Source organism: Poecilia latipinna, unplaced genomic scaffold, assembly GCF_001443285.1.
Source record: "Poecilia latipinna isolate Pla-1442-1.1 unplaced genomic scaffold, P_latipinna-1.0 Scaffold1091, whole genome shotgun sequence".
In the NCBI taxonomy this organism is placed as follows: domain Eukaryota; kingdom Metazoa; phylum Chordata; class Actinopteri; order Cyprinodontiformes; family Poeciliidae; genus Poecilia; species Poecilia latipinna.
The window spans coordinates 110478-122820 of record NW_015113707.1 but is presented as its reverse complement, the minus strand read 5'-3'; the positions used below and the strand labels follow the sequence as shown (position 1 = coordinate 122820).

Genomic DNA, 12343 nt, shown 5'->3' with positions numbered 1-12343 from the left:
TTTGATGCAGGTTTTTAAGGTCAAGCCATTTTCACATCAACTGAGAAACTGGTAGAAAACAGAATAAAATTTCTATCATTATGACATCACCTCTTTTTTTTTTTTTTACAAACATTTGAAAAAGCATATTAAGACAAAACAAAAAATACACAAATAAACGAAAAGTACACATGTTGTGTAAATCATAATCTTGTATGTGTAATATATGTTTATTGGATGTTTTGTAAACTAAAAGTGCTGCTAAACAGGAATGTATCATTTTGCACTATCTTACTGTATGAAAACCAAATGGAAATTGTATCTTGCATACTTTTACAAGATATATTGGGTTTATTGAAGCAAAACTGAATTTATTGGTTGTATATAAGACTATCCTGTCAAGGTTTCCTTGGAGCAAATAGCAGATTAAATGCGACGCCAACTGTCTGCCAAGGACATCAAATGACTTTAAAACAAAAGCAGCATCTAAAACTCTCAGTCACAATTTAAAAGCTTCAAAGTTGAAGCAACTTTTAAGCATAAAAAAAGTACTGAAGCTGTCACAATAATGCCCCAAAAAAGATTTATTTGTCACTTTATTTAATTTAAAGTCCAGTAATAAGATTTAAACCAAAACTTGCCCAGAATCTCTGCATCTAATTCCTGTTCATGTAATTCAAAACATCAGAGTCCTACAGAGGACTAACCGTCTGCTGCAGATCATCTTTCTTGTTTCTGTCCTTCGTTCTATGTTGGACTTTGTTAGCAGTCTTCTTCTCTTGACTCTTTGATGTGCTGAGAGGATTCAAAGAGTTTGAATCTTACAGCTTAGACAAAGAGCCAGGCAGCTTTTCACCATGGAGTCTTATGATCGGAACAACGCTGAAGATCTCTCGGGTTGAGCACCTAAAAGTTCAATTGCAATATTTTTGCTTTTTTTCTGAGCTTTTTATGATATAATAAGAACTATTTTGTCTTTTTATTCCAAATAAATTACACCAGCAAGCAGCACCATTTTGACTGTAGACAGGAAAAGCAACACTGCGTTTCCTCAGCTTGGTGAACCCATATTTTAGCTTTAATGGAGTCTCTGGTTTGACATATTTGCTATCACAGTTAAAGCAATTGGTCGACCGGGTTTGGAAGCAATCCTCAGAGACTCTCCTCACAATCCACCGGATCTGAGAATCCACTGAGATGCTCTAACAAGGCAGAGTGGCTTGGCTGGTAATATCTTAAACTGCTGCTTCTACAATTGACAGAATGTGAAACATCTTCTAAGGAAGAAAAAGATGAAAACATAATAATATGGTAACACAGTGAGTGTGGTGGAGGGTTCTGCAGACTTGCACTAATTAATTTTTTTTTACAATCGCCTACATGAACTTAAAGTCACATAATTTTCCCTCTGCATATTTCCTAATGAGTTCTTCCACAAGTCAGACATTACATTCCCTTTAATCACAGCAGGGGCTTATAAATGAGTAAATCTTCCATGTTTATTTTGCATCTGAGGGACCTCCACACGGCACCACATGACCTTCTTTGAATGTGTTTCTTCATCTACATGTTTCTAATTGTTTTATCAGACAGCAGAGGCAGAGAGAGCATTTAAAGTTGCTTCTGTATTTAGTTAGCACCAAGCCTGAGCGGATCAGAAGGAGTCCTGAAACAGAATTACAACAGTTTGCAAGCTTTGATCTGATTGATGTCAAACATGAAGCAAAAACTGAACAAAACATGTCAGAAAATGAGGTTATGCGTCTTTTTGAACAGGTTGCAACTGAATCCTCATTCTCAGCACTTACCAGTATCTGATGACATTTAATGGGCTTCCAGTTTTTACATGAGCTTTTTCATTCCATGTGAGTGATAGAGCTTATCTTTAATAGGCCTCCTGACAGGTTTAATATCAAACAGCTGAATGCAGGGTTCGTACTTTAAACAAATGGAAGGCCAAATCTGTCAGGCCCAAATCCGAAGGCTAATACAACATCTTCTAGGGGTATCAAACTTGACTGCATGACAATAATTAATCTTCTTAATGAGCTGAAAGTAAAGTGGAGCCCAGAGGAGCTGCCTCAGCCTTATCAATGACAAACGGCTGGGCTTTCTAATTGCACCGCAAGATCTGACAGGATAAATTTGCACCAGAAACGTGACTGATATGACACGCGGACGGGAACGGCTGCAAAGACGGAAACAAGCTGTAGAGAAAGATCAAAAATTCATTTCAGCACCGTATAGATCCAGAAATATAAAACACATGAAGAATTACAAGGTCAGAAGCGACTATTTTTGGGTGAGAATAATTTGAATTTGACCAGAGGATCTGAAAATAACATGACTATGATGTGCTACTTTTTTTTTAATCTGTAAAAAATAAATCTTGAAATGATGTGGAAAAGTATTTGCTCCCTCATAGATTTAATTAGTTTATTTTTTCTTTTCTGTCAAACACAAATGTTTCATCAGATAAACAAAATACGTTTTTCAAACGGTAATATCATATATTAAGAGGTAAAAACTACCCAAACCATCCTAACTTTATGAAAATTAATCAAATACCACTCCAAAAAAATCCTCCATAAGGTGTAGTCTGCATTTTTAAACTTAATTCAATTCCATTTGAGTCTTGCTGACAACAGGAATTAGGCAAGGATCGTACAAAGAGACATAACTTAAAGACTTTCAGGAACACATGAAACACATATTTGTCTGGAAAGGGTTCCATCCATCCATTTTCTGAACACCCTTGTCCCTCAGTGGGGTCGGGAGGTGCTGGTGCCTATCTCCAGCTAACGTTCCGGGCGAGAGGCGGGGTACACCCTGGACAGGTCGCCAGTCTGTCGCAGGGCAACACAGAGACACAACCATGCGCACACACACACACACACCTAGGGGCAATTTAGACAGACCAATTAACCTAACAGTCATGTTTTTTGGACTGTGGGAGGAAACCGGAGTACCCGGAGAAAACCCACGCATGCACAGGGAGAACATGCAAACTCCATGCAGAAAGACCGGGGCTGGGAAAAAAACTATTTTTATAAGGGTAGTATTATGTATTTTTCAGGCAAATTATGCCATTTTACAACACAATCAAGTAAATTAGCTTCTTTCAGTTGCTATAAAAATGCTGTCTATATCAAATATAACCTAAAAGAAATTTGACTTCAAATTTTCACACCTTGAAATTGGTTCTCTGTCTCTTTAAGAAGCTCCTGCTCTTTCAGCACATCATCACAACATTTCTCCATTAATCCTTTAATAATGTTCTTAGGAGTGTTGCACTATGAGGTTTTGGTGATTTTCAGGTGTTTTTATTACCTCACAACTTGGCACAATGCAATTTCCCTTTGGGATTAACATGACTGAATTGAATGAATTTCACAACAGCTTTTCTTTTGGTTTGTTTTACTTCGTCTCACTGTGTGCACTCAGAAACATTTAACTCACAACAAGTAAATGCCCTCTGGTGGCCCAAAAAGTGCCACTACATGCAGAACATAATCTTGAAGTTTTGGATATCTCCATGTTAAAGTATATGGTAAATAATTTGCAAGTCAATTGTCAAGTTCTCCAGAGTCCTGCTAATGACTGAGAGGAGTCAGACAATCAGTTCATGAGCTAAAGCTCAAGGGCACTTGGGTTATGCAGCACGGCAATGATCTAAATCCAGCAAGTCTGCTCTTGAAATGGGTTAACATCTTATAAAAGCATAGTTAAGATTTTGGAGTGGTCTAGTTAAAGTTCAGGTTGAATCCGATTCTGTGGAATAAGCTTAAAGAGGGTCTGAAAACCTGAAAATGAGGCTTAATTAAAACAATTTTGAATGAGCCAAGAATTCCTGCACAGCGACGTTAAACTCTCTTTGGCAGTTACTGCAAACTCCTCATGGTAGTTGTTGCTGCCAAGGGTGGCTGCAAGAGTTTAGGCTTGTGGGCGATTGCTTTTTCATATTGTGCCAGGTGGGTTTGGATACATTTGATCCCCTAATGAATTCAATCATAACTTAAAAACAAACATTTTGTATTTACTGCAAAAATTGGATTCACGGTTTTGCTGCCAACTATATTGAGTTGCAGGTTTCACAGAGAGTGAAGACAAAAAGAAAAGATGCACTAAAACCTGCAGATTCAGTCCGACCTGCTGACTTTTGGAGTATGTTCATAATGAAATGAATAAACGCGGCTCGCCACACAGAGGGATGGCGAATGAGGAGTGTAATATCTGTGGAGAAGTTGATAATACGATAACAGGATTAAGAGGGAATTACCTCTTCTTTGTGTAACAGTGCATGTTCGGTGGCAGCAGACAGCAAGATTAAACCAACTGATATGGGAGAAACAAATTTCATAAAAATCACAAACATCAGAGATTCCCAGCACAAGAAGAGCCCCCTCTGTGCAGCACGCATGCAGCCGCTTGCAGGGATTATCCGAAGGCGTCCTGGCATTTTAAAAAAGGCCAGACAGTTTGGGACAGATCCCATTATAGGAGCATCTGCTTGTTATACCATCCTGAGATTGGCTGCGTGTCAGCCACCAAGGTGAGAGCTAAAAGAGGAGGATCAGTCATCTTTGATTGTGATGTCGGGGAGGGAAAGAGGGCACCTAATGATTTAACCTCATTCAGAGAAGAGTGATGCCGTTGCCAGGATTTCTGAATCTGCCAACATGAGAAACTGAGCAATTAAGACCCTCGAGACAGCAGGAAAAGTCATGTTAATCCCTCATTTTTTGTGAGGATTTTCAGTTTGTGTGAACTCCTGCTAGTGTTACCACCTCCCCCCCCGCCCCCCCCCCCCCCCCACTGCTTTGCCTGTGGAGACTTATCAGGATGCAGCAAGCATCTCCTGCAGGATTTCTGTCACTGGCAGGCAGCTCTCCTGTATCCTGACCCTCCTCACAATTTTCCGAGCTGCAGGCTGTCGCGGGGACAAAGACACAAATGCCAGCAGGAAATGAACACCTTCACTCTTTATTTCTTAATTAATTTGTCTTCTCGGCAGGTACAGCACAAAATCATGAAACCATTAGTGGGGAAAAGTCACGTTTCGCACATTAAACACAGTCAAGTCTTCAGCAGACAAAAGAGATTCTTTATGTGAAGTTTTACGCGTGTGTGGCTACCAGCAGAGGCTTCTCGTGTGAACTAATAAAAAATGAATGTTCTCTCACTTCTGATGAGCAACACCGAATGTGTGCCTCCTCCGCTAAAAGAAATCATGAAAGAATTATAAGGCATAACGACCACTCTCCTCCTCGGATGACCCACGGCGTGGACAGATGCGCCTCAGACTCAGCAGCAAACACCATTTTTGTTTCCAATATTCACAAAATCATGCATCACAAAAAAATAAAATAAAATAAAAAACTGCTACATGTGTACCAGTTGGCAGCACCAGATGTACCATAAAAAAAACAACGAGATGTCACCCAGAATTTTGAGCTGCTGGTTGATTGACAGTCTTGATTAAACTTAAACTGGCAGTGCAAGATATTTCCCATCAGTCCTTTTGTCATCTAACTACTGAAAGTGTAATTACGCTTTAACAGCATGAGCTGGAAAAAACACCAACATTGTGGCTCGCAGCGTTTCAAATGAATGGTTGACAGAGATAAGCAATATCTTGCTTGGTACCACATTCCTGCCCTTAAACGCTTTTTTCCCTTAATGCTGACTTATTTTAAAAGAAAGTGTTGGGTAAGGCAGCACTCCAGATTACATGATTAGAGGTAGCCCCCTGATGACGCTTAATCTGATTTTCCAAGAGCTACTTGTGATTAAAAATGAATGTTCACACTCTATTTGGTGATGAAAAATACATTATTTTGCCTCTGTTCGCTCGAGCATATAAATGCTTCTGAAAGTAAATTTGCTACTGAGAAGAAATCCTCCCAAGACAAATTTCAAAAATGATAGTTACATTTTATTTATGCATCAATAACTAAATAGGCAGGCCTCTAAGCCTGAATGGATTGAGACAGTCAGATGAAAGTAAATAAGTTTAACATGAAAGAATGAAAAGAAAAGTCAACAAAAATTAAAAAACATGACATATCAAGAGGAATAGTACGTTTTCTTTTATATCACCTCTACATACTTGCGATATTGTGCTTCAGTAAGATTTTTTCAACTAGAACACAGATACAGAAAATTCCTAACAGCCCTACAGAACCGCAAGTAATTCATGAATAAAAAGTTCAGAAAAGAACCAAAAGAAAAAAAAAATATTCTTTTTTTTTCTTTTTTAAAAATCACCTCTCATCGAGGTCAATATAAGCATAAATGAAGATGAGCAAAGATTCTTCAACTCATCTGGCACATGTGAAGAAGTTAACATAAAAACTGAGAGTTGCACAATTAAACACTCGTCTGGTTGGGCATTATGTTTGACACCCTACACACACACACACACACACACACACACACACACACACACACACACACACACCCACACACACACACACACACACACACACACACACACACACACACACACACACACGCGCACACACACACACACACCTACACGCACACACACAAGCAAAAACACATAAATATAAGAGACGCATCATCTTCCTTTTACCTGCTTATCACTGAGGCAGACCTGGTAATTACAATGTAAATGTATATTTATATATTTATATATGTTTATTATATAAAGACATAAAAATCAACTGTAGAAATGAAAAGAAAGAAAAAAAAAACATGCACTGGACAAATACAAGCATGCATTACCATGATGATGAGACCTGAAATTTTCACCAGTACATTTTTTGAATGGTAGATGTTGCACCTGTGCTGCTGCCGCGTTTTCCACCCATTCCCCATCAGGCATGGACAGAGATACATTCTCAAACCTTTCCTTGTGTTGCTACATGTACAGTGGAGTAAGCATCATGAGGATCGTCACAGAAGCAGGTTGGGGAGGGGGGATAGTGTTGTTGCTGTGTCACATAAAGGCATGGAGGCTCTTTTCTGTTTGCGGTGAAATTACTGTACATTTTCCAGTAACAATGGATGCTTTTTCTTTTCTTTTTTTTCCTTTATTCCTGTAAGAGAGTTTGTTGTTGTTGTTGTTGGCAAACCTTCTCCGCCAGTATCTGTTGTGGCAGTATTCCAGAGGAACAACACAAAAGAGTTTGGACCGCTGCATGAAATGTTTCTCTAAAGATCAAAATATACTTCTTAATATTCAGGGCTCTCTCTTTACTTGGCCATTGGATGGAAATCCTTTATCGTGTTTGATTGATTTATTATTTTTTTCCTCAGTTTCTATGTAAAAAATGCCTCTGTTTTTGTTCATCAGCATCAGCTCTTCACTGTCTGTGCGTCAGAAAGTTTGTTGCTGTATGGTCGGCTTTGGTTGCATAACACGCACGGTGATGCTTTACTGAGGTCTGCTCAGCAGGTGAAGTCTTCAAAGTTGCCCTGGCCCGGATGGTGAGGTAGCATGTTCCCGGGATATGTAGACGGCGTACGCAGGTTGTCACAAGGAGCCTGAAGAGAAAAAGACAGAAAAATTTGAATGGCAGCGAGAATTAAGCAGAGATGATTGGCTTTGAAGGAAAGGGAACACGAATGTGCAGACGGGTGAGAAAATCTTGAAAGCCTTTTTGGAAAAAAAAATTAAGAGCAACAGGTTGGGTCGGGAGCGGCGAGATAATAGATTCCTGAGCAATACTTGGAAAAATAATGAAGGAGGATGGAGAGGGAGGACTACTAAGTGAGGCAGGAGCAGAGGAGGAGCGCCTTTCCACTTTTCTCTGCCTGCGCTCTGACTCACAATTAAAGTGAGCTGGTTTCATTTACACTTGGATATAAGTAAGCTGTCACAGCATCTGAGGCTTTAATTCTGGCCTGTCCCTGCTGGTACTGTCCTGCTGCTTTGATTAAACCCAAGCCTCCTCTCCTTCGACTCCCTCTCAGTCTTCCCCTCTCATCCCAATTGCTTTTCTTTTCTTTGCGCCGCTCTCTTTTAGCCTCTTTCAATCGCTTTTCCTCTATCTCACTCGCTCTCTCTCGCCAACACCACCCTGACTGCCGGCAATTGAGGCCAGCAGAGACAAAGAAGAAAGGAGCTAGCTCCTGTCAAAGCAATGCAGTCTGACACAGTCAAAGTACTCGGCAGCAGCCCATACTGACATGGTGTTTCACATCATCCAGGCTCAGCACAGCTCCCCGATCATTGCTGCTGCGGCCTTTGTGTTTCTTCTTCATGCATCTGCACAGCTTGTACTTGATCACCTAAAAAAACAACAACAACAAAAAAAAAACAACAACCAAAAATAGAGTTACTTTTTCTCCTCTACTTCTGGAACTCATCCAAATATTTTCCTGTTTTTATAACTAAAGCTCACATTTGGATCAGGTGAGCTTGAATGATTGCATGCGTCTATAAATATGCCTTCCCTGCGGTAAAAAAACCCAGCTTCTTTTTCTTGTTTATCTCAAACTTTCATTTCACTAATTACTAGAGCACATGTTTAGCGTCGGAGCTGATGGCAGGTGTTATTTTACCTCGTACAGGTAGTCAAACAGCTCGAGAACGGTGAGGATGCTGGCGCCTATGAAGAGACCCATCTGACCTCCGATATCGCCTGAAAAGAAAAGTGAGAAAGCCTTTAAACTAGATGGAAATCATTCCTCCGCATTCATGAGCTCCAGCTTTAATCTGTACGGCTGAAGGACGAGAGAGGCAACAGAAAACACAGATGTTCGCAAATCTGCAGTTGAAAAGCGAACAATAGATTAAATAGGTCGTTTCTACCTCTACAGGGACCTGAACACCTATTATAAAAATGCATACATTGGCTCTGCCTTCATGCCAGATAAAAAGCGTCTGTCAGGCGGCACATTGCATGTTATCTTTTCCCAAGAAAACACTTGACAGCCATTTCCTTACCCAGAAGGCCTGCCAGTTCGTAGGCTTTCTTTTGTTCAATGGTTTCATAGTTCAGCGCCTCAAAGTAGATATCCAAAACCAGAATGTTATCACTGCAAACAGAAAGGGAAGAATGCAAGTGTTAAAGGCAGGCATTCAGTCGTCAACATGTTACACATGCTTCTCTCGGAGCGTCTACAAAGATGACGGTTGACTCCAATTTCTGCACAGACCAAAGCAGATGTGTCGTGCTGAGCGGATGACCTGCCACAGCGAACTAATTTTCCCTCAGTGGGCCTGATCATCGTGGTGTACAGAGGAAATGATTACAGCTGTTTGATTTCAACGGAAAGAAAATCAAAAGGGATTAGCTTAAGGGTCCAAGGCAAAACAGAAATATTTTTCTTCTTTGAGTTCTCTCTCCTTGGAGGAAGACAGACCCCAAAGACTTTTAGATCAAAACAGCTTCGAAGGTTTTAAAAATTCTTTAGTAGCTATCCCACTTTATTCAATCTGAGCAAAATAAAAAAATGATTTTCTTTGAGAAGATCCAGTGAAGCCAAGAGCTGACTTTACATTGCAAAATTTAACAGACAGATGGTGATGTAGGTGCAAAACAACAAAAATTTATATTGAATTGTGCTGCCAAACTGCACTGATTTTACTAAGAGCACAAGCTCTATGAAAAGCACTGAACAGCATGCCTGTAGTTGAAACTAGATATTTAACAACAGTTGTGTATATTTTTTTGACTGCGTAACATTAGATATAGCTGAAGTGTTCCTGTTTTAGTTCGATTACGGTTACAAAATGACTTCTGTTTGCCAAATTCCAAAATGATGAAATATAGATTTTACAGCAGTAGTTTGTTTTGCTTTAAAATCCCAGAATTTTCTTGAGTGCAACAGAGACTTTGTAGATTGTAGTTTTTGTAAAATGTCTGTCTTACAATGTGAGGAATTCACCATTAGTAATAACTGCAGAATATTCCATGTTTGGGTTGCTTTGGCTTTGCCTCACATCGGATTAGGAATGAGCCGTCTGTCTCTAGGATCTTTAAATCCAGTCAAATATCACTGGTTTGTGGCGAATTTGAAAAACATAATTTCAGTGTGAAGGCAAGCATGGCCCTGCACTCTATGGTATTTGGCAGCTGGAGTTTACCCTGCAGCTTTCTAACACATCCTGTTACAATGATACTGCCACAGTTATTATATCTGCACTAGAATGTCTCCTGAAAATCTGAGAAATTTCCCTATGAATGTGGTAGGGCTCTGAATAGGATGCAGCACATCCCCCAAGCATGCAGCACAAATTTAAAGTTGTGGTCTGCCAGCTTATGTTGGCACTTGTAATCAAAAGAACACATGCACACAAAATCCAAATCTGAAGTGTGTTTTTTTTTTAACACTTTGAATGGGTCACACCACTCTGAAGCTGGTTAACTGTGTGTGTGTGTGTGTGTGTATAGTATATTTATAGTATATACCACATCCAGCAGCTGCTTGCACTTATTCATTCTCATCTCCTTAACTAAATACAAACTCAAGGCTTCAGTTTAAATTTAACCTGGAGTCCAGACAGCTTCGCTCGGTCTCCCAGCAACCTGCCCATATGCGTGGAGAGTATTATTCCACCAGTAGCACACTTATCTTTATGTACAAAGTGTATGAAAAAGATGCAACTTGTTTAATATCTTGTTTAATAATGTTGTTTATTTTTTGCATATCATTCACTGCTTGGCGAGACCTTTTTGTTGCAACAGGAGGACAGCAGCTCCCCTAGCGGCCAGGAGTGGATATGATGAGGTTGTAGTCTTGATATGAAGACAGGACTTTTTGAGTCAGAAGAGTGGGCTCCTACAATAGAGTCAGGTGATTCTCAGGAACTATTAAAAATAAAGCAAAGGACTCTGGGATATTCATGTAGCATTAAAGAGCTTTCCCTCAAAGATTATCCATGTTCCAGCTGACTTTTAATGTTGTCATGTGGTCTTACTGTGTGAAAGTATCTTAATATGCGAATTAATTTTAACTAACCATTATCTATTAATGGTTAGTTACTAGATAACTAACCATTTTTTTTTACATCCATTTTAATGGATGTAAAAAAAAAGCAGGATGTAAAAAAAGCATACTACTTTGCATCGTCTTTTTTTTCTTTGCAAAGTTCGGGCGCGTCTTTGCAGAATCCAATAAGTTCTTGTTCTTTACGGAGTCACAATGACTCGGTGCTGCAGTTTTCTAAAGATGTTTCAGAGATCTCGTTAAACTTTTTGAACTCCAAAATGAACTGCAATACGAGCCTCTCTGAATAGACAGACCTCTTTGGGACTACTTATGTAATACGATTAGAATGCGGTATTGTAATAGTTTAAATTAGACCACGTTTCAGCTAATCTTGATGCCATTAATTGAACTAAAACCTTTTAGCTTCTCTGCCATCCGGGTCAGAGTCCACTTGTTTTCCCCAGGGGTTGGATTGCACTCGTTCCTATTAAAACTATTTAATTAATGCTAAAGAAAATGCAGCCCTGTAAAAGAGCTGGAGCCAACTGCTGTGCTATTATGTAACAAAACATGTTTTTCCTCCATTAATTTAGGTTCAGCTTTTAAAGGTTTATTCACTACATTCACATTAATCCTAAAACTATAATTTTAACTAATTCCATGCTTTTGGATTTGACGTCTGGTAAATTTGAAACTTCCACATATGTCAAACTCTCACAAGCTCTAATAGCCTCTGTACCTCTGGAGTATAGGCAGCCTATCCCCAGTCGAATATCATCGAGGTTTTTGTTTTACTTCCGACAGTTCTTCTGGTATTTTCCGTCTATTTCCCTCTGGTCTGTAGGTCTCCTGTGTGCGGTGTCACCCTGATGTAAAAGCGATGCTTCCTCACTGACAGCGAGTAACCTGAACCACGTCTGATCAGAGCTGCTGTCAAACAGCGGACCGAAGCTTTCGCCTAGCTGAGCCTCCTTCTCTGTGAGGTTCCCGACAGTCAAACTTCACACTCTTCAGTTTCACACCACGAAGCACAGAGCAGGCTGGATATCAAAAACCCTTCCACAAATGTTCATTTCTTGGGAATGTGGCCACTTGTTAAATAAACCGTGCTCTGGGAATGGAGAAACTTTCTCTTTCTGGTTGCACTCTGGCTACATGTGCTACAGTAATTATCTAACCCTCAACAGCCTGGAGTGATGAATAAAATATTCAGCTATGACTGTACGCTCTTCTCATTTTCTTGAACTTTCTTTTAATCTTTTTAGTGTATTCTATATGAAAATAAAACACTCTGTACTTGACTGACTAATCATCTTAAATTCTCACTTGGAGCTCTTTATAATACTTCAAAAGATAAAAGAAAAATTTTAAAACTTTAAAATGTCAACCTAAGTAAGTAATCTAAGGGAATCATCAACCTCAAAAGAAACATATTCTGCCATACAGAAAAATAAAATTAACA

At 39.5% G+C, this 12343-nt stretch overlaps 1 protein-coding gene across 2 annotated transcripts in view; it reads right to left on the bottom strand.

Moving 5' to 3' along the window:
* Positions 1–6766: 6766 nt before the first annotated feature.
* asic1b (acid-sensing (proton-gated) ion channel 1b) overlaps positions 6767–12343 on the bottom strand; it is a 78054-nt gene continuing 72477 nt past the window's right edge. For both annotated transcript variants that reach the window (XM_015052145.1, XM_015052146.1), the window contains exons 7-10: positions 8894–8985; positions 8509–8588; positions 8134–8235; positions 6767–7488 (exon numbers count right to left, since the gene is read on the bottom strand). In XM_015052145.1, the coding sequence (XP_014907631.1) occupies positions 7393–7488; positions 8134–8235; positions 8509–8588; positions 8894–8985 (370 nt within the window). In that variant the 3' untranslated portion in view covers positions 6767–7392. The remainder of the gene's footprint in view (positions 7489–8133; positions 8236–8508; positions 8589–8893; positions 8986–12343) is intronic.